Source organism: Macaca mulatta, chromosome 3 (genome assembly GCF_049350105.2).
Source record: "Macaca mulatta isolate MMU2019108-1 chromosome 3, T2T-MMU8v2.0, whole genome shotgun sequence".
In the NCBI taxonomy this organism is placed as follows: domain Eukaryota; kingdom Metazoa; phylum Chordata; class Mammalia; order Primates; family Cercopithecidae; genus Macaca; species Macaca mulatta.
Window position 1 is genome coordinate 93,053,373 of NC_133408.1, and position 22,887 is coordinate 93,076,259.

General features: G+C 39.0%; 1 protein-coding gene across 1 annotated transcript in view; it reads left to right on the forward strand.

Annotated features, from left to right (window-relative positions):
- Nucleotides 1–255: 255 nt before the first annotated feature.
- Nucleotides 256–22,887, forward strand: part of TBX20 (T-box transcription factor 20) — a 56,760-nt gene continuing 34,128 nt past the window's right edge. The window contains exons 1-5 of the mRNA XM_001105053.5: nucleotides 256–878; nucleotides 4,231–4,483; nucleotides 5,575–5,739; nucleotides 9,381–9,489; nucleotides 13,386–13,544. Coding sequence (XP_001105053.2) covers nucleotides 752–878; nucleotides 4,231–4,483; nucleotides 5,575–5,739; nucleotides 9,381–9,489; nucleotides 13,386–13,544 — 813 coding nt within the window. The 5' untranslated portion in view covers nucleotides 256–751. The remainder of the gene's footprint in view (nucleotides 879–4,230; nucleotides 4,484–5,574; nucleotides 5,740–9,380; nucleotides 9,490–13,385; nucleotides 13,545–22,887) is intronic.

Sequence of the window (22,887 nt, forward strand, 5' to 3'; positions counted from 1 at the left end):
CCCGGGGCTGCGAGACCAGGCGGGGGTGTCCATGGCCGCTGCGTCAGCCTAGTGGAGGTACCCTTTTCTCTGAACCTGTGCGGGGCTACGGTACAGCAGGGGCTACAGGCCACGCGGACGCCGCGCCCTAGGCGCGTCTTCAGCACCCGGCCCGCGGCCCCGCCCCCGGCGGCGGAATCAGGAAGCGGTGACGTGGAACTGCGCTGACTGGCTGCGGGCCTCCGGGATCGCCGCCGCCAGCAAATTAAGGCGCAGGGCAGCAAGCGCCAGCGCTCAGTATCGGTGGCTCCGCGCCGCGCTCCCCTCGCTAGCGCCCTAGCAGCCGCGCTCGGCTGGTGGCTACCTTAGCCTGAGACATCCCGGCTGTCCCCAGCCCCAGAGAGAGGAAGGACACGGAGGGAATGCTCCAGGACCCCAGGACTTTGTGCAGTTGATGCTTGTTTCCGCCTTTGGGCTGTGCAGACTGTCGTCCTGCCGAGCGCCCCGGGGCGTGCGCACCCGCTGTAGTGCTGGGTGGGCCCTCTCCTCTCCGGCTGCCCTCGAAGTCTCTGCGGCTCTGGGGCTTTGCGGTGGGGGATAGAGGCCAGTGTGCAGCTCTGGAGAGATTGGAGCTGACACTTCTGGAGCCCCTGGCCCCGCTGTAACTGGTCTCGGAAACTTTGCGCTGTGTTTCGGGTCTTTGTCTCCCTTGGGGAATCTGGACGGCAGTTCGGACGACCCAGTCCCTGGCCAGGACCGCGTGCTGGGGATCATGGAGTTCACGGCATCGCCCAAGCCCCAACTCTCCTCCCGGGCCAACGCCTTCTCCATTGCCGCACTCATGTCGAGCGGCGGCTCTAAGGAGAAGGAGGCGACGGAGAACACAATCAAACCCCTGGGTAAGTTGGGCTACCCGGCTGTCCGCCGAGGACTTGGGGTGCTGCGCATCCGTCTCTGCCCCTGTCCCCTGGCTGCAGGCGGCTCGCAGCAGCGTCTGATGCTCAAATCATGAGCCATACATCGCGGGTGGGAGATTTTTTTCTTTTGGGTCCAGGTTTTCTTTGGAGGCTCCAGTCTGTTGAATGCTATGGGTGTGCATGTTATATCTGGGCCCGTCGGGCTCCCCAGTTTCTAGAATCCGTATATCAGATCGGACGTATGGTATGTGTGTATGTTCGTTGGCATAAAAACATTCAAGGAAAAATAATAATAAAACTGCTTTTAAGGCTCAACAGGAGTTACTGTGCATGTAACACCTGCTTGTGCGTTTGAAACCAGGGAGACGCTAAACGACTTCATAAGAAACCAGTTTAATTTTGGTTTTCCTCTGACTTGAATAGACAAAACAAAGCAAGCTCTTTGAAGCCACTGTAAAGCAGAAAAAGCCAGTTCTCCCTGCACGAACCATTTTATTCACTGAAGCTCTATACTTATCACCAAGACATCATTTTATAACTCGTCATTTTCAGTTGAGGTTGGCAAAAACACTAACCAGTAACCATTTCTCACATTTCTCTACTTTTAGTTATATTGTTTGTTTAACAACCTTTACCATTTATAGAAGACACTAGGTTAGGAGTAAAGGGAGAATAGGAATTATGTTTTTCTTAACACTAGTGAATTACATGGAAGAGAACCAGCCCAAGGTAAATATTTAAAAATCTCTTTACAACTCAGAGAAAAAAAGCATTCTCATCATTGCCTCATGGATCCTCAGGAAATAATTATTACACAGCCTGATCATCTGGTATCCCTACAATGTGAAAATCAGATAGCAAACTTAGTTTTTCTTTTTTAACCCTCCCCAATTTTTCTTTTCTTCTCTCTGTCCTTCCCAATACGTTAACATATCACATCCAAAATAATGATAACATGAAGAAAAGGAAGTATTCGAGATAAAAAATAAGGTGCTTGGGCATAAAGAGAGAAGTAAAATTCCTGTAGCTACTTGAAACCAAGGAAAAAGAAACTAGTAGATTTCTAGAAAACAGAATGTCAAAAAAATAAAAGTAAAAAATCTGTCTTCCAAGTTTTCACTCCCTTCCCCTGGTTCTTCCCACTGACCTCCCATCTAAATATAAACCTGCCAAAGAATGGAGACAATCAATCAAACAAACTCCAATTGTTCAGAAAAATATAACTAACAATTTCAAAGTTATATTGTGCGACTTCTCAACATTATGCATTGCTGTTTAGGGGCCCCTGAATACTTTGTAAATATCTCAGTTTGTTACATAGCAGGAAAAGAGGATTTCAGGTGACAATTCCTGACAGAAGTGTAGACAGCAAATTGGGAAACATGCCAGGCCCAGCTGCACTGTCATTTCAACATTACTTCCTTCTCTCTTTATTTTTCTGAGAAAAACCACCTTATATCGAAGTTTGTGACTCTTGAACTTTAAAGCCATGCCCAGCTGACAACTCCAACGCCACCCCCATGCCCACACACACGTAGGCACTAGTCTATAAAATGCGTATCCCTCTCCTGGCTTTTGAGATGGGCTCTGAAAGAACTGGTGTTCTTGTTCCTTACACTGGCCAGTTCAACAGAGGTGACTGCAAGCCAAGGACTCCAGCAAGCAAAACACCTAAAAGTTCTGTTAAGAGAGAATGTGGGGCTTTTGTTGAAGCAAACTATAGAGTGGGGAGGGGGATTCCAGTGTGTCCCAGGATTGCCCATTTAAACATGCAAAGTCTATTTAAAAGAACAGCTTCAGTCCGCTGAATCATTTCTATTTCGTTTTCTTCCTTTCCTATTTCCCATCCTGATGCATTGGTCAGTCTGTGGCTTAGGGAGTTTGCCTCTTTCAGTTGTCAGCAAAAAAAAAAAAAAAAAAAAAAAAAAAAAAAAAAAAAAAATCATTAAGACTACTTCTTAATTCTCTCCGAAGACATTATGTGAATGTGTTTCTGAAAATATTAGTAGAAAATAAGATTTTGTTATGGTATGGTTTCCTTTCTTTAATCTGAAAAAAATCAGGATGGCAGTTAATTTGATTATTCTTAAGTTAAAACATTTTCATTGGTTGGATTATCATTGCATGAGAAGTAAAAGTAAAACCATTCTGTTTCCTGTTTTCTTCATGCAAAGATGTGTAGGAAATAAAACACCTTATGATCTGTGCGTGTCCCATATGCCCACACACATCATATACATGCACATACATACATTTAGAACTGGCTTTGATTTCTTGAGGACTCTTAAGAGATCAACTTCACATTGCAAATTCAAGTAGTTTCTTTTTTAAGGGATGGAAGATAATTGGGACAATTACAAAAGTCTCCCTGTATTCCATCAAAGTGACTGGTGTAGTCCGAGGCCCTTATCAGCTGTGGGGGAGAATGTTTGGTTCACAGGCAGCAGTATTCCAGCCTGGTGGTGGATGGCGGAGCATTCTTCTCACTTTAATACACTGCTGGCTTGGGTTTGAGGTGGTTTTCCTCACTTCTAGGACCTTTTTGGGAGACAGAAAAATTTTATACATCACCCCTCAAGTAATTCTTCTAAGCCTCTTCTGAAAATGGCCCACAGAACCTGCTCCTGTGATTTAGCAAGTTGTACGCTAACATCTTTTGTAAGATCTCGGGCTGGGAGGAATATTACAAAAATGTTCTAACTCTCATCATAAAGCTTACAAAACTGAAAGTCAGGCACAGAGGTGAAGTGACTAAACATTCCCCATTTTTCTTTCACCCTCCTATCCTCCTTTCCTTTTCTCTTATGGAGAGAGGGCTCCAGGAAGGAAGGGAAAGTTCCTCTCCAAGTGAGGAAGGTGCTGATCTCTTTGCTCCTTTGGTCTCTCCATGGAGAAAAATTTCTCCTGGTTGTCAAAGAGGCAGGACTGGCATCAGTTCCATGAGCTACAAAGTTCAGAATTTGGGAGAGATGACAATAGGAATATTTGCTTTGCATCCTTCATGCTCATCACCTTTCCCTCATGATCATCACCTTTCCCTTCTTCCTCTCTTACATTTTTGTTTCCCAAAGTCGCTTGCAGTACTGGTGGAGACAAGTAGTCATTCTAGAACTCACCAATTTGGTCAGGAAACACTGGGCATGCTACTCTGTGGGAATCCCAGGTAATTTTATACAGTATACAGTGATACGTCATTCCTGGAGCCCTGCTTGGAGTTTCTGAGCTTAACTTTTCCTGAGTCAAATCCAAGTGACCATTTTGGTTATGCTGTTCTTTCCAGATCGTTCCTTGTTGAACAGTGTCAGCTGTCATTCACAATTCTCTTTGCCTCCAGAGCAATTTGTGGAGAAGTCGTCCTGTGCCCAGCCTCTGGGTGAGCTGACCAGCCTGGATGCTCACGGGGAGTTTGGTGGAGGCGGTGGCAGCAGCCCGTCTTCCTCCTCTCTGTGCACTGAGCCGCTGATCCCCACCACCCCCATCATCCCCAGTGAGGAAATGGCCAAAATCGCTTGCAGCCTGGAAACCAAGGAGCTTTGGGACAAATTCCATGAGCTGGGCACCGAGATGATCATCACCAAGTCTGGCAGGTAGTTGGGACTTGGCGGTTGGGGGTAGAGAGTCAGGACACTCCCTGGGGAGCTGAGGGTGCTTCCAGGAACTGGATGAGAGCTGGCTGGTCGTGGAGCAGAGAGAGAGCTGAGCTCCAGGGCAGCTTCTTTCCACCAGCTTGCATTAAGAGCTACAGGATGTCTAGTCATTTGCGTTCTCAGGATTTGGTCATGGGAAGTTCCACCCTGCCTTTGTTGAGAAGGGCACAGGGACCAGGGAGGCACACTAAGCCTGAAGGGTGTGGTCTGCTTTCCCTGGAGCTGGAGAAGGTTTGGTGGGTGGAGGGTCGGGATCTGGAAGGAGGAGGAATTTGTGCCAGGGGTGCCTGGTGAGCTGCTGGATGCTTCTAGATAGGTGAGTAGCTTCCCTTTTATCAGCCTCAATTTGCAAAAGCTGCCAGCTCCCATTAAAGACTGAAATTAAAACCTGGGCGGAAGAATGAAATTTGAAACGATAAAATTCCCTGTAGGAAGGAGCACTGCTCGGGGCCTCTTGGCGCCAGAGCCGGGCGGGCTTTGGCCAGGCAGGAAGCTGCAGGGCTGCAGGGAGGTTGGGATGGGGCAGAAGCCGGCAAAACTTGGTGGCTCTAGCTCTTGGGACTGCAGAAAATACCTGCAGGGTCTCTGAGAAATCCTTCCCAGAAACCTTGGCTTTTGGCTTTTGTTTTGCAAGAGCAGAGTTTTCTGGCTGGGATGCGGGTAAGTTGTGTGACTGGGCCAGCTCCAGGGACCTCGGTTCCTTGGACACTTAAAGTGCTTGATCGTTAAAATGAATAGGGTTTTCCCTAATCACAGACCTTCTGGTGTTAAAACATACCCCCACCTCCACCCACACCTTTTCACCTAGCAATTAACACTTGCAAAGGTGACTCTTAAAATTATCTAGGCTTGGAAGAAAACCCTGTCTCTGTATTCACTTCTCTGAGGCTGTAAACAAAACAAAAGAGGGGTTTGTGGACCGGATAGAGAGGGGAGTCAGACCCTTTCCCTCCCTCCCTTCCTCTCTTCCTAATTCAGGCCAGTTTATTAGGCAGCATAAACAGGGCCCATTCTCTGTCTCTCTCTGTCAGGAGGATGTTTCCGACCATCCGGGTGTCCTTTTCGGGGGTGGATCCTGAGGCCAAGTACATAGTCCTGATGGACATCGTCCCTGTGGACAACAAGAGGTACCGCTACGCCTACCACCGGTCCTCCTGGCTGGTGGCTGGCAAAGCCGACCCGCCGTTGCCAGCCAGGTTCGTGCCTCCGGATTTTTCACCGAGAAAATTGTTAACGCTTCTGTCAGAATGTTTCTGGCTTGTGTGAATTTTAAGCAAGTGTGTTTTTAAAGCAGCGGGCTCTGGCAAGAGAGCATTCCAAGCCTGGACACTCCAGGATTGACTACACAAAATATGGGCTAGGCTCTGAGAAAGGTAGTTTGTGCATAGAGAAAACACTATCTTTAAGTTTATGTTTCGTTAGGCAGCAATTCATTTCAAAGTTTTTCTTAAATTTCAGTTAGAAATGTGGACCCATTTTGTATAAATATAAATATAAATATAGACATCCTCTAATTGCTGCTTAAAACCAGAGTGAATAAACCTACTGATGAAATGGTTGTCCTAAAATTCTTTTTAGAAGAGTGTATGTTAGTAAAATGGTTGCTTATAGTATTTGTTAATCATATAGTTATAACTGCATATAATAAACACCATTTAGGTAAAATTCAGTTGTTTTTGACCAATAAAGGTTCAGAGATTTTTAAGTTAAAAAAAAAAAAGCTAAGTTTTATTTTCTCCCTTTATAATTTTAGCGGATGAATGTAATTCAATAACAGGTTCTTTTACATGAAACATTCCTCAGTTAACTTATTAGGGATCATGCATATTTACTCTTGTGAAATTCATAGCTAATACAGTTTTTCCAGGAGTACCATCCTTAAAAAAGCACATGCAAACCTTTACTATTATTGTTTTAACCAAATGAGCATTCTAACAGGAAAACATACACTTGCTTATATGAAGAATAATAGATGAAGTTACAGGAATGTAACTGCCTACTTTAATACAAAACAAAACATATTTGCTGACTTTATATTTGGGATTTTAAAACCCAGCTTCATAACTTTTCTTTAATGACTAATTTTTGTTGTTTATGTTTAATGAGTAATTTTTGTTGTTTAATGACTTTTTGTGATTGATTGAAAGTTTATATCAGAGCTAAGAATTTATTTAAATGTACAGATTAGGGAACTGTTAAATTACGGCTGGTACTTTGTGTCTAGTCTGGAGTCATAGTCAAGACAGAGAATCAACAGACAATTACACATATGGTTCAGATAGAATATTCAGCTTAATTAGTAGTTTATTGTATTATTGAGCTTATCATATGCTAAGTGCACTAGAAAAGAGATTAAAAGCAATCTCTCAGAGTTTTCCATTCTCGGAAGAGACTAGAAAGGGCGTCTTCCCAGCCCTTTCAAATCAGTATATTAAATAACTGTCAAGACTAAGAAAATCTAAAAAACAATTGCTGCTGGGTTTTTTTTTTTTAGTTGAGTAAGATTCACCAGTTTATAATAGATATTAAAATTAATAAAATTAGTGTTCTTTTCTATTTACTATTAAATAGTTTACTATTATTCTTGAGCTTCCTTCCAAACTTTTCAATATCATTTTAAACCGGAGAGAGTATTTTAGCAGATTCCTAACCATTTTGTATAAGCAAACCCTCCTTTTTTTTTTTTTTTTTTTTTGCCTTCCAGTCTTTCCTCTAAGAAGTTAATCACTCTTATTAAACATACATTTTCTTCCTATCTGAAGGTATGGGGAGCTGATGCAGGCCAGCAGGACTTTGGAAATATGACATGCCCTGTTTATGTTACTAATCTGCTCTGGTTGGAGAAGAAAAGTGTGTACCAATACACTATCTTAACTGAAGCATGTTTAAGCTATTGCTGGAATTTTAAGTCCCTGGGGGACTTGAGAGGAGGGGCTTCCTGTATATTTTTTTCATTCATCCTAGTTCAGCTTTTTTAGATTGATATTAAATAAAAATGTTTAGCTTATGGGATAAAAATATTATAGATAATTTAGCAACTATTTATTATTATTAAAATAAATAGTTTGCTATTTATCTGTCTCCATAAGAGAAAAGCAAAGAACTTGGGAGTTGATAAGTTTTGTACTGATGACAAAAATTTCCCATGGTTTTAGGACTTTGAAGCGTTTTATTTCAGGCTGAAGTTCATTGGTCAGTCATTCCTAATCAGAAGAAATAATGCTTGACAATATCAATTGATTGTAATAATAAGCAAGATATTACTTACAATCTAAAATAATGTTACATTTTCATATAGGACATCTCCTTTTCTTTAAAGCACATAATATTTAAATACATTAATATTTTATTAATAGCTATAACATGGTAAATGTGATCCTTAAAGAGGGAACATTTCATCAACTTTAAGACTTTAAATAATGTTGAATTTTTTTAGAGGGAGGAATGTGGTTCTGATCAGTAAAACAACTGCACCTATAAAGCTATAGTCTTGGAAGCATGGTACTTGAAAAGTGATTGTGTTATCAAAGAATAATTGAAAGGCAACTGTGAGCACTCCTCCTAAAAACAGTGGAATTAACAGGCAGGCAAATGCCTGAAGCCTTTACAGTTTCTCTGTAGGTCTGGTAAGAATCTTTGGTGCTGTCAACCTTTTTGTGCATTGCTCCTGGCGGACTTTGTGAGTTTAAGCATTTGTATAGAATTCTTCTATTCTTAGTCTTCTGTATGACAAACCATGGCACAGATTTCTTGTTCTTTACATGAATAGTACAAAGAAGATTTTATGACTTCTATCCCTTGCTTTTGCCCTAGTAAAAATATTTATGTTTAATTGTAGTTATAAGGATCCTATATAAAATTTAGGTGTAAATAACCTGTTACGTGGATAAAGGAATTTGTCCTATAAAATCAAGGATTTTGCTTCCCCCTCATTAGTTCTGTAGTCTCTCTCTGACTTCAGAAAGACTTAAGTCAAGAAGATACCAGGATGGGGACTTACAAAGAGCTGGATTTAAGTCGATTATCACAGGTAGAAAAAGTGACCTGCATTTAACTGTGAGTGAGTAAAAGATTGCCTTGCATGTAGCAACTGATCAATAAATGATAAACAAATTTTTCCCATCCAAGTGAGAGCTTTTTTTGGCTTGCACTGTTTACAAATAAATAAATTGAATAATGTAAAGTGTGTCTAGCTTGTTTTAACTCTCATTCAGTGAGCACATAAACAGATAATGGTGAAAGTGGTAGTGTTTAATGTAACAGGAAGAACAGAATGCCAGCTGGCCTCTGGACTACTGGAAGTTCTCCATGTCCCTATATTAAAATTACTCCGTCTTGTATTTACTAAGAACACAAACTTTAAACCTTCAAGTTTAAATAAATAGATTCTCTAAAATTATTTTCTCGTTTAAATTATTTACGTTTTCATTGTTATTTAAGAGACGTTTATAATAGGAACTTATGCAATTAGTGTAAGCTAGTTTTTCTTTTGAAAGCACTTTCAAAAAGAAGATATTGCGTTTGATCGAAGCAGACCAGTAGTGGACTAGATAGATGAACACACACACACACACACCCCTTTAAAAAATGGCTTGCTCAGCTTTTAATAGAAAATTTGTTAAGTATTATCTCATTTAGATAATTGGTACATGAAGAAATACATTAGACATTTTAGAGTTGTTTTGACATTGCAACAGTAATAAATTTGACATATATGGGGCGGTAAAATTTACCACTTATACATGGTTTATGTGTTCCCTTAGAATTAGAACATTTTATAACCCACAGAGACAGACTTTTTAAAAAAGTCTCAATAGTTTTCTCCTAACTTTCTTAGGCTCTATGTGCACCCAGATTCTCCTTTCACTGGGGAACAACTACTCAAACAGATGGTGTCTTTTGAAAAGGTGAAACTCACCAACAATGAACTGGATCAACATGGCCATGTAAGTACCGTGCTTTGGACTGTGCAGGTTCCCTGAGATGGAATGGACAAGTCACACAAAACTGTCTCTCTCTGAGTCCCTTCCTGCCTTCCCTCTCCCCTTCCCACCTTCTATCTCTGAGTCATTTTATGGGAACATTTATGTGTTCTTCAGGGGACTTTGACTGATTTTGTTAATAGGTCATTTATAGGGATGCTATGCCGTATGCCATTTCTATGCAAGAGGGTCAGGGATCTTCTGTCCCGTGGAACTCCTAGGCTTCTGAAATTGCTGTACCACCAGAGCCAAGTAAACTAAGGGAATATACATTTTTTGGAGGCTACTATAGCCTGTTGTTGGGTTAAGCATCTAATTTCTGTCAGCTGCATATCAGATAATAAAACCTAAAGAGAATAGGGCTAGGACCTCTGATGGGGGTTTCCCAAAGTGTGTTCTATAGAACATATAGATGAAATAACAAAAGGATTTTATGTCCAGATCAGTTTGGGAAAGTGCTGTTTACTCATTATGTAACCTTTTTTTTTTCTTGGAGAGTTTCATGAATATTAAAGCATAAAGAAGCCCTGTATTAAAAACAAAACAATTTGATTTTGTGTCAGTATAAAGTTTATGAATGTGGAAAAAAGAAAAGTTAACTCTGTGTTCTTATCAGTAGTTTAATAGAACAAATAGTCATTGATGCAGGTCCTTACATATTTGATAAAATGCCTTTTTAAGGCACTGCTGGGATGTTACTTCATGCTCTTAAATAAAGATTCACATAAAAATTCTGTCTTAGATTTTATGCTAAGAGAACTTTAGATAAACTTCCATAATTTTTTCTTCTTTTAATAATTTTTAATTGATACATAATAATTGTATGTATTTATGGGGTACATGTGATATTTGAATACATATATACAATGTGTAAGGATCAAATCTGTGCAATTTAGAGGAAGTGTTTGAAGACCTTCTCAACAAAGATGGTCATAAGTAGACAATAAGAAAGTTCCAGGTTTGGTTTCAAATGGTTGGATTAGACCTGGAACCAAATAAATCACTTTAGGTGCTAGCACTACCCCTCTGCCCACAGGAGACCGTGTTTATTAAAACCAAGTCAGGGTAGCCACTTAACTCAGGACTCTGCTGGTGGTGCTGTTGGGATATTGGAAGTAGCTTAATATGCTTCTGTTTTTTTATGCGTTGAAAAAGAAAGTTGATCTTTATCTTTAAGGTTATTGGCATAATTTTCTTTTCTTTTTTTTAAATATGCTTCCACTTATAAATTTTTTTTTACAGGTTAAAATTTATGAAGTATGGAGTGATTTTTTGTAGGTCAGTGATCATTCTTAACGTCATTTATATTAAAATTTCTTGAACTTTAATGGAAATTTTTGCAGGGATAAATGAAATTCTTTTACGATTCTAGAATTTTCTATATATGAAATTTTTAGAGGAATTATTTGAGTCTTTCCAAAAATACTTGAGAGCCATTTTGAGATCAGTTGTCCATAATTGAAATGCTTTTCTTTTAGCATCAGCTTCGTTGGGTAGTAATAGCTCTAAACTAGATTTCAGAAGCTCTAGGGTCTAGCCTGGATATACCAAGATTATACCTTAAAAAAACTGGTTAGTCTTAGATGGTTGCTTATATGCATTTTAGATTTAAAACTTTTATACTGGTCAGGCACGGTGGCTCACACTGTAATCCCAGCACTTTAGAGGTTGAACTGGGAAGATTGCTTGAACCACGGAGTTTGAAACCAGCCAGAGCAATGTAGAGAGATCCTATCTCTATGAAAACGAAACAAAACAAAAAATTAGCTGGATGTGGTGGCATGCACTTCTAGTCCCAGCCACTTGGGTGGCTGAGGTGGGAGGATCACTTGGGCCTGGGAGGTCGAGGCTACAGCGAGTTGTGATTGTGCCACTGCAAGTCAGCCTGGGTGACAGAGCAAGACCCTGTCCCCCCAAAAAATTATATTTAATATAACCCTTTATCACCAGAATTAGTGTATTCTGAAAACTATTAATACAAGGAAAGATTTTTAGATCCTGTGTTGTTAAGCTAACTTCTTTGAATAGGTTCTGAAGAAGCCTCTCTTACAGATGCAGTTTTAGTTTCAGAAAAGGAAACTTTTTTATTCTCAAGAATTATTTCTTGAGTGAAGCAGAGTCTACATTTCTATTAGTGTTCCTTAGTCCTCAAGTCACAGGAGGGCTTGAGCAGAGAGTCAAGGAGCCCTCGTGTCTTAGAGGCTCAGTCTGGTGTCTGAGTCTGTCCAGTAACCTTCCCCAAAGGAAATTAACATTCAGGTGGTAGAACTGGCGGAAGAAGAAGCTTATTTAAAGCTTAGGGCATATTCCATTTTGGTATGTGTATGTATGGGTGACTGGGTATGATGTGAAAATTCTTCCTATCTTCTCAGTAGAATATATGATGAATGTTAATTTTTTTCTTATTTTAGTGATAGGAGGAAAATATTTGGTTTTGTTACTTCAACTTTATTCAAGCATTTGGCTGAGGATCAATCGCTTGAAATCCTTGGAATAAATGCATTAGACAAAGAGATCATATTATCATTCAAAAACATTATTTTGATTCATTTAAAGATCTCCTTTGTTTCAGTTATTCCTGTTCCAGTTTGAGATCATAAAAAGGCAGCATGTTCAAAATTCAATTGCAGTTGAAACCCTGTAACTTTAGGTTGCCTTACACCTCAGCATACAGAGCGAGCGATTATATATCAGTTATCCCACAGTGACTAGTATTCAACTCTGCTAAAGTCAATTGGCAGAAACACTCATGCCCAACACCCAGGTTAGCCAAGAAAGCCAGGGAGCCATCAGTTGCATGACTAGCAGCAGCAACCAGCAGAGTGCCATTGGTCCTGCTAGGCTGTTTATCGTGTGATGTCACCTGAGAGTTGCGCTCTCTGCTAGCTCCTTGGAGAGGAGGGCATACAATGTGAGCCCTCTTATCCCCAGAAAGACATACCCCCAACTTTTGCAGACTTAGATAGCTGTCTGAATGGCAGGAGGGAAGATGTGAGAAACCTTTTCTATCTGAAATTGAATTTTATTGCCCTGATGCATAATGGCTAGCTTTTATATTTTATTTAAAAGATATATGAAAAATACTATCTCTTGGCTGCCTTGTTAACGAGGGTGTGTTTATGATTTCTGAGTACTTGGCAACTTTTACTGGCTACAGAATGGAAGATGGCTATCATGATTCAAGTTTGGTTTAATAACTGGAAGTTAGAAATCAAGGAAGCTGTCAAATACTCCTTCTATTACTAATAATAATACAGTTCACATTTACTGAGCACTTCCTGTTTCCTGTGTGCCAGCCCTATGAGGTTAGTACTGTTTTTGCATGTGAGAAAACTAGGAACTGGGGAGATGAGATTACTTGGCTCAGGATTAAAGCACTAGAAACTGACAGATTCAAAATTTTAACCCAAGTCTGTCTAACACCACACTGCTTTTCTAAACTCTTATTTTTTTCTCCATAAATAATAGTCTGGCCTCTTAGAATATATGATTTCTTATTCTAGAAAATTTAGACTTGCATCCTTTGGTCTAACTTGACTAGCAAACCAAAAGTATTTAAAAGACTATTTTTAAAAATAGGTGAATCTTATCCTTCAGATGACCCCTCCCCCTACCATTTTAGAAAGGACACTTGAAACAACCTGTGTGGTTTGCAGTTGTTTTGGTAAAATGTGATTCACAACAATGACTCTGCAGGATCTTGTGAAAATGATTTGCCTTAAGGCTGGAAAGGGTAGATCCGTATCTTAAAATTGACTTTGAAATTGTAGACTATTTGGTTCGTTCTTGCCTCACTGTAATTTCGCCTGTTTAGCAGTATAAGTATGTAAAATTCAGTACTTGCCATCTTTTTGTTGTAGATAATTTTGAACTCAATGCATAAGTACCAGCCAAGGGTGCACATCATTAAGAAGAAAGACCACACAGCCTCATTGCTCAACCTGAAGTCTGAAGAATTTAGAACTTTCATCTTTCCAGAAACAGTTTTTACGGCAGTCACTGCCTACCAGAATCAACTGGTGAGTGTACAGTTCACAATTTAGTTCCTGCATAAGAGAAGGATTTAGGAGGTTCTTACATTTTCTTGGAGAGAAGAGATATCCCAGTACCCAAAATGGATGTTCTCTTTGCAGAGAGCTATTGAGTTTCAGTGCTAGGACCTCTAAGAGTGTGTTGAATGACTGTGTATTACGCTATATTTTCTAGAATCTCTGTATTATGGGTGAGGTTTTTAACTGCCCACTTCCCCACCCACACTCATCCCAATCTGCTTTCTCACATTTTCTTCTCCAGAAAGTTACTTGCCTCTTTTTCCTCCTTCTGGTAACATGTATAACCATGTTCTTGTTGCTTCATAACATTTAAAGGCTCAGTTTCTCTGCTGAATTAAACACACCTATTCTATCCAACTGCCCAAACTGCTGATACTTGAGATATTTTGTGAGGTTTATTCAGCTATAGTTTAGGGTGAGATAATTCTGGTAAAATGACTTTAAGTGTCTTTTTAGATAGTAAACTATAGTAGTACGTAACATCAAGATATCTGATTTATATTATTGAATTATATGCAAGGTGAGTATCCCTAATACAAAAACCCAAAATCTGAATGCTCCAAAATCTGAAACTTTTTGAGCATTGACATGGCACTCAAAGGAAATGCTCATTGGAGCATTTCGGATTTTAGATTTGTAGATTAAGGATGCTTAACCTGTAAGTATAATGTAAAATTCCCAAATCTGAGAAAATCTGAGATCCAAAATACTTTTGGTCCCAAGCATTTCAGATAAGGGGTACTCAACCTATATTTTTTACTCTCTGTTATACATCACATTTAAGATTAACGCATTTCTGGCCAGGTGCGCTGGCTCACGCCTGTAATCCCAGCACTTTGGGAGGCCAGGGTGGGTGGATTACCTGAGGTCAGGAGTTCAAGACCAACCTGGCCAACATGGTGAAACCCTGTCTCTAGTAAAAATACAAAAATTAGCTGGGCGTGGTGGCAGGTGCCTGTAGTCCTGGCTACTTGGGAGGCTGAGGCAGGAGAATTGCTTGAACTTGGGAGGCGGAGGTTGCAGTGAGCTGCACTCCAGCCTGGTTGACAAAGCGAGACTCCACCTCAAAAAAATAAATAAAATTTAAAAAGGTAAACTTAATGCATTTCTTCATCCATAGGGCTTATTCCAACTTAGTAAATATTTATCAAGGCCATACTAAGGGCCATGTACTGATAGACACTTCCCATACATTTTCTTCTTTTGTGCCTAGCGTAAGCTTACGGGGCTGTGGCAGTACTAACACTCCATAGGTGAGGAAGCTGAAGCTAAGGGAGGGTGAGTAACTTCTCTCCGTCAGAAAGGACCAGCAATAGAATTCCTTTTCATACGCTTCAGTATAAAAGGAAGTCACATGCTCAGTTTACTTGACACATTCAGTTGTTCATGACCTCTCGGTGCCTTTGTGTCTTGTGTTTGTTTCATTGGTCATAGGTAGCCAAGACTGTTGCTCTCCTCTTGTCTTGATGTTGTTAGGTTTTGGGTTCTGATTGAGTAGCTGTTAGATGCTGCCTGGCAATGGCTCAGAGTCCAGAGGGGGATGGTCACCTGGAAGCGAGGTGGTGTGGAGACTCTTGGGAAAGGCAAGATGAAGCTGACATCACAGCCAGCCTCACACAAATGAGATAGCAGAAGCCTGGAAAAGGGATGTGGGCACATGGCCAGAGTGGATGCATATAAGGCTTACTCTCCTAGGATTTCTGTACAACTTTGAGTAGATTTCATTTCACCAGTGGCTGCTATTTTCCTTACCTATATATTAGGGCCAAGAACTGACCAGACCATTTTAGGGGATTGCTGTGAAGATCAAACATAGTGGTGTGTGTAGGCTTGTTCCAAACAAGCCTTTGGAAGCTGTGGGAAGTTGCTCTGTAAATAAGGCATGTGGTTATGATTGGGCTATCTCAGAAATGTCAAAAGAGAATTTGTCACTATTTGGATTTTAAAATTTTAGTGGCATATTAGTTAATGAGATAAATTAAGGCATAACTGTTATCACGCTGGTCATCTTATAGTAAAGACAAGTATTGTAACCTTTGAATTATCTCCAACATGGTAACACAGGAGTGGAAACATTCACAGAATGCCCAAGCTAAAAGTTGGGGGTTAGATGGAAGCCTTCGAAGGCCTAAAGCACTAATGCTATTTCTCTGAGAATCTGGAACACTGAAACCAGCAATCCTGTTTTTAATTTATTTGAGGGCACATGGAATGCAAATATCATAGGCTCCAAAAAGATTCCTAAAACATTCCATTCATTTTACACTAATGGATTTCATAGCTTTTGTAATATATACTATGCTAATATAACAATTTAAATTTATGCTAACTTAAGAAACCTTATTGATGTTTGGGAATGACATAGACACTTGTCATGTGGAAACCTCATTCCTTTTATCATAATTCTTTTTAAAGAGGGCCAAAGCAAGAAGAGGTAAATTGTTTTCTTCTTTATTTTTTTAGTGAAAATTATAGAGACAAAGAAAAATTAAAATTTCTAGTAAACTTTAAAGTATAATGCCTGAGATTTGGTTTAATAGGTGAGACAACAAGCCTGCCTAAGTGTTGGTGGGACCTCTCATATCATAGGAGGGTCTTATTTACATAATACAATAACAATAACTACCATTTGGGTGCTTACTATGTGCAAGACAGTACTTGAATTCATAATCATACTTGATCTTCTCAACGATATTGTGAGATAGGAACAATCGTAATTTTATTCAGCATCATACAGTTGGGGTAATTGAGGGACGAGTTAAAATTTAAGTCATATGAAGTGACCTTGCTCCTCCCATTGCAGATTTGAATTCAGGTGGTTAAGATTCAAGAGGGGGTGCCCTTAACCTCTAAGCTGTGAGTGAAGAAGCAGAACTTCACCCCCTCTCAGCTCTTGGCCCTGATAGACTCTGAGATGTCAATTTTAGAGGGCATCAACTCTTTATGCTCTTTTTTTTTTTTTTTTTTTTTTAAACAAATGTGCTGCTCACACCACACATCAGCAAGTGTAACACGATGATGATCATCTTAAACAAGAGGTCAGAATATCTGCTAGTACTCACTGCATCCAACTGGAGCCACATCTTTAATGACATTTTCTCATTCTTGTTTTTCCACTCAATTTTTTATTTAGAACAAATTTCAGATATACAAAAAACTAAACAAATAGTAAAATGAACCTCACATGCCTTCCACCCCGATTCAGCAATGCCAAATTTGCTTTTCCCCCAAATTTTCTCTTTCCTCCCTCTCCCTCTCTCTATATGCATATGTACTTCCCCTCTTCCTTCCCATTTTCTTCCCTCCCCTTTTAAAACTAAGTTGCATGCCTTATGACACTTCTAAACACTCTGTAAGCCTATTCTGACAATTAGGACATTATTTTTGTAATCCCAACATCTTTATCACAGTTAAGAAAATTTATAAGAATTTGTTCTTTATATCACCTAATATTCAGTTTATATTAAAATTTTCAGGATAGACCAACTGTCCCCAAACCCCCTCTGAACTAGGATCCAGTTAAAATTCATGGTTTGGATTTATTACTTTTAATTTAGAAAACTCTTTCCACATTTTTTTCTAAACACCTCATTCAATTCTGACACTGATGCCTTGAAGAAGGCCCCACGAGTCCCGTTTTGTAGAATTAGAAACTGAGGTCAGTGTGGTGAAGACATTCACCCAAGGTCACAAATCTGGTAAGTGACAGAACCAGTATGAGGTTTTGATCTTCTGGGTTTTAATTCCATCTTTTTGGTGACATCATGATAGATTGCAAGGCCAAGGAAGTGGTGACCACTGACAGTGTCATCGAAAACTGACTTTGAAAATGTGGGTAATGGAAATAGGTGAAGATACTAATACACACATTTCAACACAAGTTGCTCCTTTTGCAAAGGTTTATTTCTAATTAATATCATAAATGGCATCAAAATCCAGCCATCAGTGCCCAGCTATTCTTTCTTGCATTAAGTATAAATATGATTAGTATGTCATTTCATTGCTGAGTAACCACAATGAAAGTGACTAAATTCAGAATTAATTTTCTCATAGATACTACTGTGTCTGAGTTTAGTTTTCTATATCCACCTTTAAAACCATAGCCCCTTGCACAAAGCCATATGCGTTTAAAATAGAAATCCAGTTAATAGTCAACAATTTGATTAGGTGTCCTAACAGGCCAGTTTTGCAAATGGTTTATAAACCTCATAAGACCAATCAAAATTCATCTTGTAGGTGCTCAGTAAACATGTGTAGTGAATAAATGAACTTGTGGGTTAGCATTTTCATTAGTCCTGTGTCATTTTCTAGAGTTATCCTTGACTCTTTCTAGGCCTTCTACCATCTACTTTGACTTCACTGCTCTACCAAGTTTGTGTAGTAATTTTCCTATAACATACAATAATTATCCTGCAGCATATAATAGCCTATAACATATAATAAATATATAGTAAATAAAGTAAATATATACTAGGTATAGTATTAGAATTTTCTCACATAAAAAGAACAAAGAGGGAGGAGAAAAGAGAGGAAGATTTAAAAATTCACATTTAGGACCACTTTCATATATCTTAAGCTTTGGATATGACTGCTGTTTTTATGTCTATTGAAATCCAAGTCAGAGTTTCCAAAACAATTTGTGAAAAAAATTCCTCATTTATTGTGCCTTGTAGTTTCATTTATAAGTAATGAAAATAGGACCTTTTATTTGCTGTTTCTTTCTCTGGTTTTTGCAAGCGAATGATTGCATTTCTTTACATTATTGGATAAAAGCTAAATACATTACACTTTCAACAAACTATTTTATAATTTAAGATTGAAAGGTCATGCATTGTTTTTGAGCAGGCAGACCATTGCTGTAGAGTTGAAGTGTAGGTCAAGTTTCATTTTTAAATGCCTTTGGTCAGATATTTTCCTGATAATTGGAGAAATGGTCTCTGAGGGCCAGTTTTACCTTGTGGCTGGGAACCCTAGCTGGATCCAACCCTAGCTGGATCCAGTGATACTATACAGAATAACCACGGCAAAAGGTCCCCTTCTCTTTTGCACAGCAGGTAGTGTCACAATCTGCCCTCCACACATTTGTTTAAAGATAATAGAGATGCCAAAAGAGTGAACATTCTGGTTAGGAATTGCAAATAATACATGAAAAAGCAGGGTTGTATTTTAGACTGAATTAGTAATTTGGATATATGTAGACCCACACTAAACAGCAGCATTTCTTAAGCACATACTACTAACCATGCTTGTTAGTGTTTTCTCTTGATGAAGTGAGAAACTTTGCTGCTTTTAAGAATTTTTGAGTTATAAAGAAGCCATACCTCTGGTTTCTGTACATTACAATGTTTGGTAGCTGATTTATTTTTGATACTTCTTTTAGGATTACGTTTGATACAGGTGATTTGTTCAACAGCATTACAAGCTGCAGGCATCCTCTCTTCGGACATGAATGAAATGTTGTCCAACTGAAATCACTGTGTGTAACTCAATTTCTTTTTCTCATCACTTCTCAAGTGTTTTGTTTTTTTTTTAGTTATCCCACATTTCATAAAGAGATGTAAAACTACACCTTAAAAAATGAATTTCTTTATAGCTACTGGCCTTTATTTAAATATGGTGGCATAAACTCTACGTCTGACCTTTTAAAATGTATGATTACCTAGAATGTTAAAATTTTGCTATTTAAAAATTATTTTATCTTTAAATTTAAAAAATGAAATACTTTTCCTGTAAATTCATGGTTTCACTTAGTTCATAATTGGTGAAAAGGTGAGATCATATTTCTGACTGTGCTTGTTCTTGAGGTAAAGCTCAACAAATATTTGTGGGGTTCTTATTGTAGACACCCTAGTAGATTCAGAGTCTAGTGACAGTGGGCTACAAGGAACGTGGTGGGCTCACAAAGAAGTTTAATCCACAATCTCTGTGCTGCTAATTATTAATACCCCATAAAAGCTGTTCAGAAATGTGTAGCATCAACCCAGAACTCCCATACGATTTTAGTGATAATAAATCCATTCAGGTTTTTTCTGCTCTCATGTGCAAAAGCAATCATTTTCCCTAGAATTAGATTAAGTAGAAATAGAGAAAGTAATTGTTTTGAATTCTTTTTCTAATTAGTACACTAAAATTAAATCATTGCTGTAGTTAATTGATAAATCTGGGTGTATAAGAGCACCTTGTACTATTCTTGCAACTTTCCTGAAGTTTGAAATTATATCAAAATGTAAAGAAATTTCCACTGATACTCCTAGGAATTATGAAAGTTGGATTAAAATGATATTCGAAGTAGATAATTCTCATAATGAGAGAAAATTCGAAGAAATCTGAAAACTCATGTTGAATTTAAGTTACTCCTTTGCTCAGAGTATGGCAGTATTATTAGATATGGTGACACATCAGTTGAGCAACACGTGTTTTGAGAGTATGTATTTTCTATGGTATTAAAGCACTGAAGAATTTAAGATAACTTCTCAATCATATTCTGAACCAATATCTTTATCTTTTGAAAAAAGAACAAGAAATGTGATTTTCAGAATTCTTTTCAGAGATAAAATATGTCAAAAGTCCATCTTTAATCATTAGAACAGATAGGTAATACCTTCTACCCTTTTCGTTTGTAAAGACTCAGAAAAAGCTTGATATATTTATGTCTTAGAGAGATGACTGTAAACAGTTCTTTCAAAATGATTTTTTCATCAGATATATTATCTGTTATATGTAGAAAATTTTATCCATTGGCAAGCCTGTTTACTTTTCAATTTTATAAATGTGCTATTTAAAGGCAGCCTTACCTTTATTGCTCCACCTCACAGTTTCAGTTTGAAATTTTCCTGTGGGTTTGATTCGCCCTTAATGTCTCTAACTGTGTGTTGGAGGTGGTGCCACCTTCTTTAACAACATTTAGAACCAGTTCCAGCTCTGATTAGCTGTGCGTGTCATCCCGACATCTAGCGCAGTGCATGTGCATGGTGATTAATCCTCATTATTTGCTGATGAATTATTGTGAAAGCATATTAATGAACTATAAAGCCCTTCAGAAGTAGAACGTATTTTATATATAGTTGTTCATTACAAAGAGGCATAGCTCATGTCCTGGAGGATTTTAAAATCTTGTTGATATTTGTAATCGTAGACTATATTGATTGCCTGGGCTTTAGAAGATGTTTGTAATTTATTTCAAACAAAAAAAATATTTTCTCCTTCCCTCCCAAAACTGACCTTCAAAAACAAGTCCTAGTCGGAATGAGTGGATGAAACAAGACTTCCTTACCAATGCCGTAGCATAGCTATTTTCTTTAGCTGCTCGACAGTGAATGTTCATGGGCTAAAAATGAGCATTTCTGAGGCAAATGTATTTTTTTTGTTTTGTTTTGCTTTGTTTTGGAGGCGGAGTCTTGCTCTGTTGCCCAGGCTGGAGTGCAGTGGTAGGATCTCGGCTGACTGCAAGCTCCCTCCCGGGTTCACGCCATTCTCCCACCTCAGCCTCCCAAGTAGCTGTGACTACAGGCACCAGCCACCATGCCCAGCTAATTTTTTTGTATTTTTAATAGAGACGGGGTTTCACTGTGTTAGCCAGGCTGGTCTCGATCTCCTGACCTTGTGATCTGGTCGCCTCGGCCTCCCAAAGTGCTGGGATTACAGGCGTGAGCAAATGTTTTTTAAAATTAATATTATCAAAGAGTTAATCTTATAATTTGCCAGTGTTATTGACAGAGGAGTCTTTCTGGCTGGGTTAGTATGGGGGGTTTCATTTTAAGCAAGGCATAAATAGTTTCTTTGCAGCTTGTGCCTTGGTTTAGATCACTTTCAGAAACCATAAAAAAGAAAAAAAACACATTTATTTTTTATTTTTATTTTTTTACTTTTATTTATTTATTTATTTTTTTGAGACGGAGCCTATATCTGTCACCCAGGATGGAGTGCAGTGGTGTGATCTCAACTCACTGCAACCTCCGCCTCCCGGGTTCACTCCATTCTTCTGCCGAGTAGCTGGGACTACAGGCGCCTGCCACAACGCCCGGCTAATTTTTGTGGTTTTGGTAGAGACGGAGTTTCACCGGGTTAGCCAGGATGGTCTCAATCTCCTGATCTCATGATCTGCCCGCCTCGGCCTCCCAAAGTGCTGGGATTACAGGCGTGAGCCACTGCGCCTGGCCAAAAAAAAAAAAAAAAACAAAAAAAAAAAACCACATTTCTTTTGAAATGAAAAAAGAAATTCCTCATGTGTTAACAGTTTAAAGTGTTCTATAGATATACTCCGACTGGGGAGGAAGTTGCTTTTTGGCAAGAGTATTTCTTTTCTTCTTTTTTTTTTTTTCTTTTGAGAGAGAGTCTTGCTCTTGCTCTTGCTCTTGTCACCCAGGCTGGAGTGCAGTGGCGTGATCTTGGCTCACTGCAGCCTCTGCCTCCTAGGTTCAGGTGATTCTCTTGCCTCAGCCTCTTGAGTAGGTGGGATTACAGGCACATGCCACTATGCCTGGCTAATTTTTTATTTTTAGTAGAGACGGGGTTTCACCATGTTGGTCAGGTTGGTCTTGAACTCCTGACCTTGTGGTCTGCCTGCCTGGGCCTCCCAAAGTGCTGGGATTACAGGCGTGAGCCACAGTGCCCGGCCTGGCAAGAGGTATTTCAAACTATCTGTTTAGATTGTGTACTCCTTACTTTGAAAGAAGAAGACATGCCTGTAACTTTTTTTCCCCATGTTAAGAATCTTTAGCATGCATTTCTCTCTAAAGGTGACCATGGGTTCTAATTTTGATACTGAGAAGCTATGACTCCTTAAAGGTTTTCTTGGTTCTAATTAAGTTACTGACCAGCTGAATCTTGGCCCTCGTGCTCTTTGAGTTTGTGTGTGATTATCTGTCGGATAAGACCGTGGGCTAGATGGTCTCTCAGCTTCCGTTCAACTCTAACAATTCCAGTATTTTTCATGTTGAGTATCCTTTAATCAGTGTTTCCTGTATTTTTTCATTGCCACTTAATGTATTCTCCTTCAGAGGCATGGTGCATACAATTTCATGGATCTTTCTACACTAATAGTAGTACTATGGGAATTCTGAACACCACAGCATGGACATTTAATATTTCAGAGTGTGATTATTATTAGAATGTATTTTTCCATAAAAACATAGAATTTATAAATAACATTTCATGGAAGGATAACAAAAGATGGACTAATTTGATTCTGATTGAGTCAAATGGAAAGGGAAATAGGAGAAAATTTCTATTCAGAAGGCTTTATGTCATGTATATCAATATCATATTGAACATGAGGCTATTATTGGCCATTTTACCTTTTATCTATTAT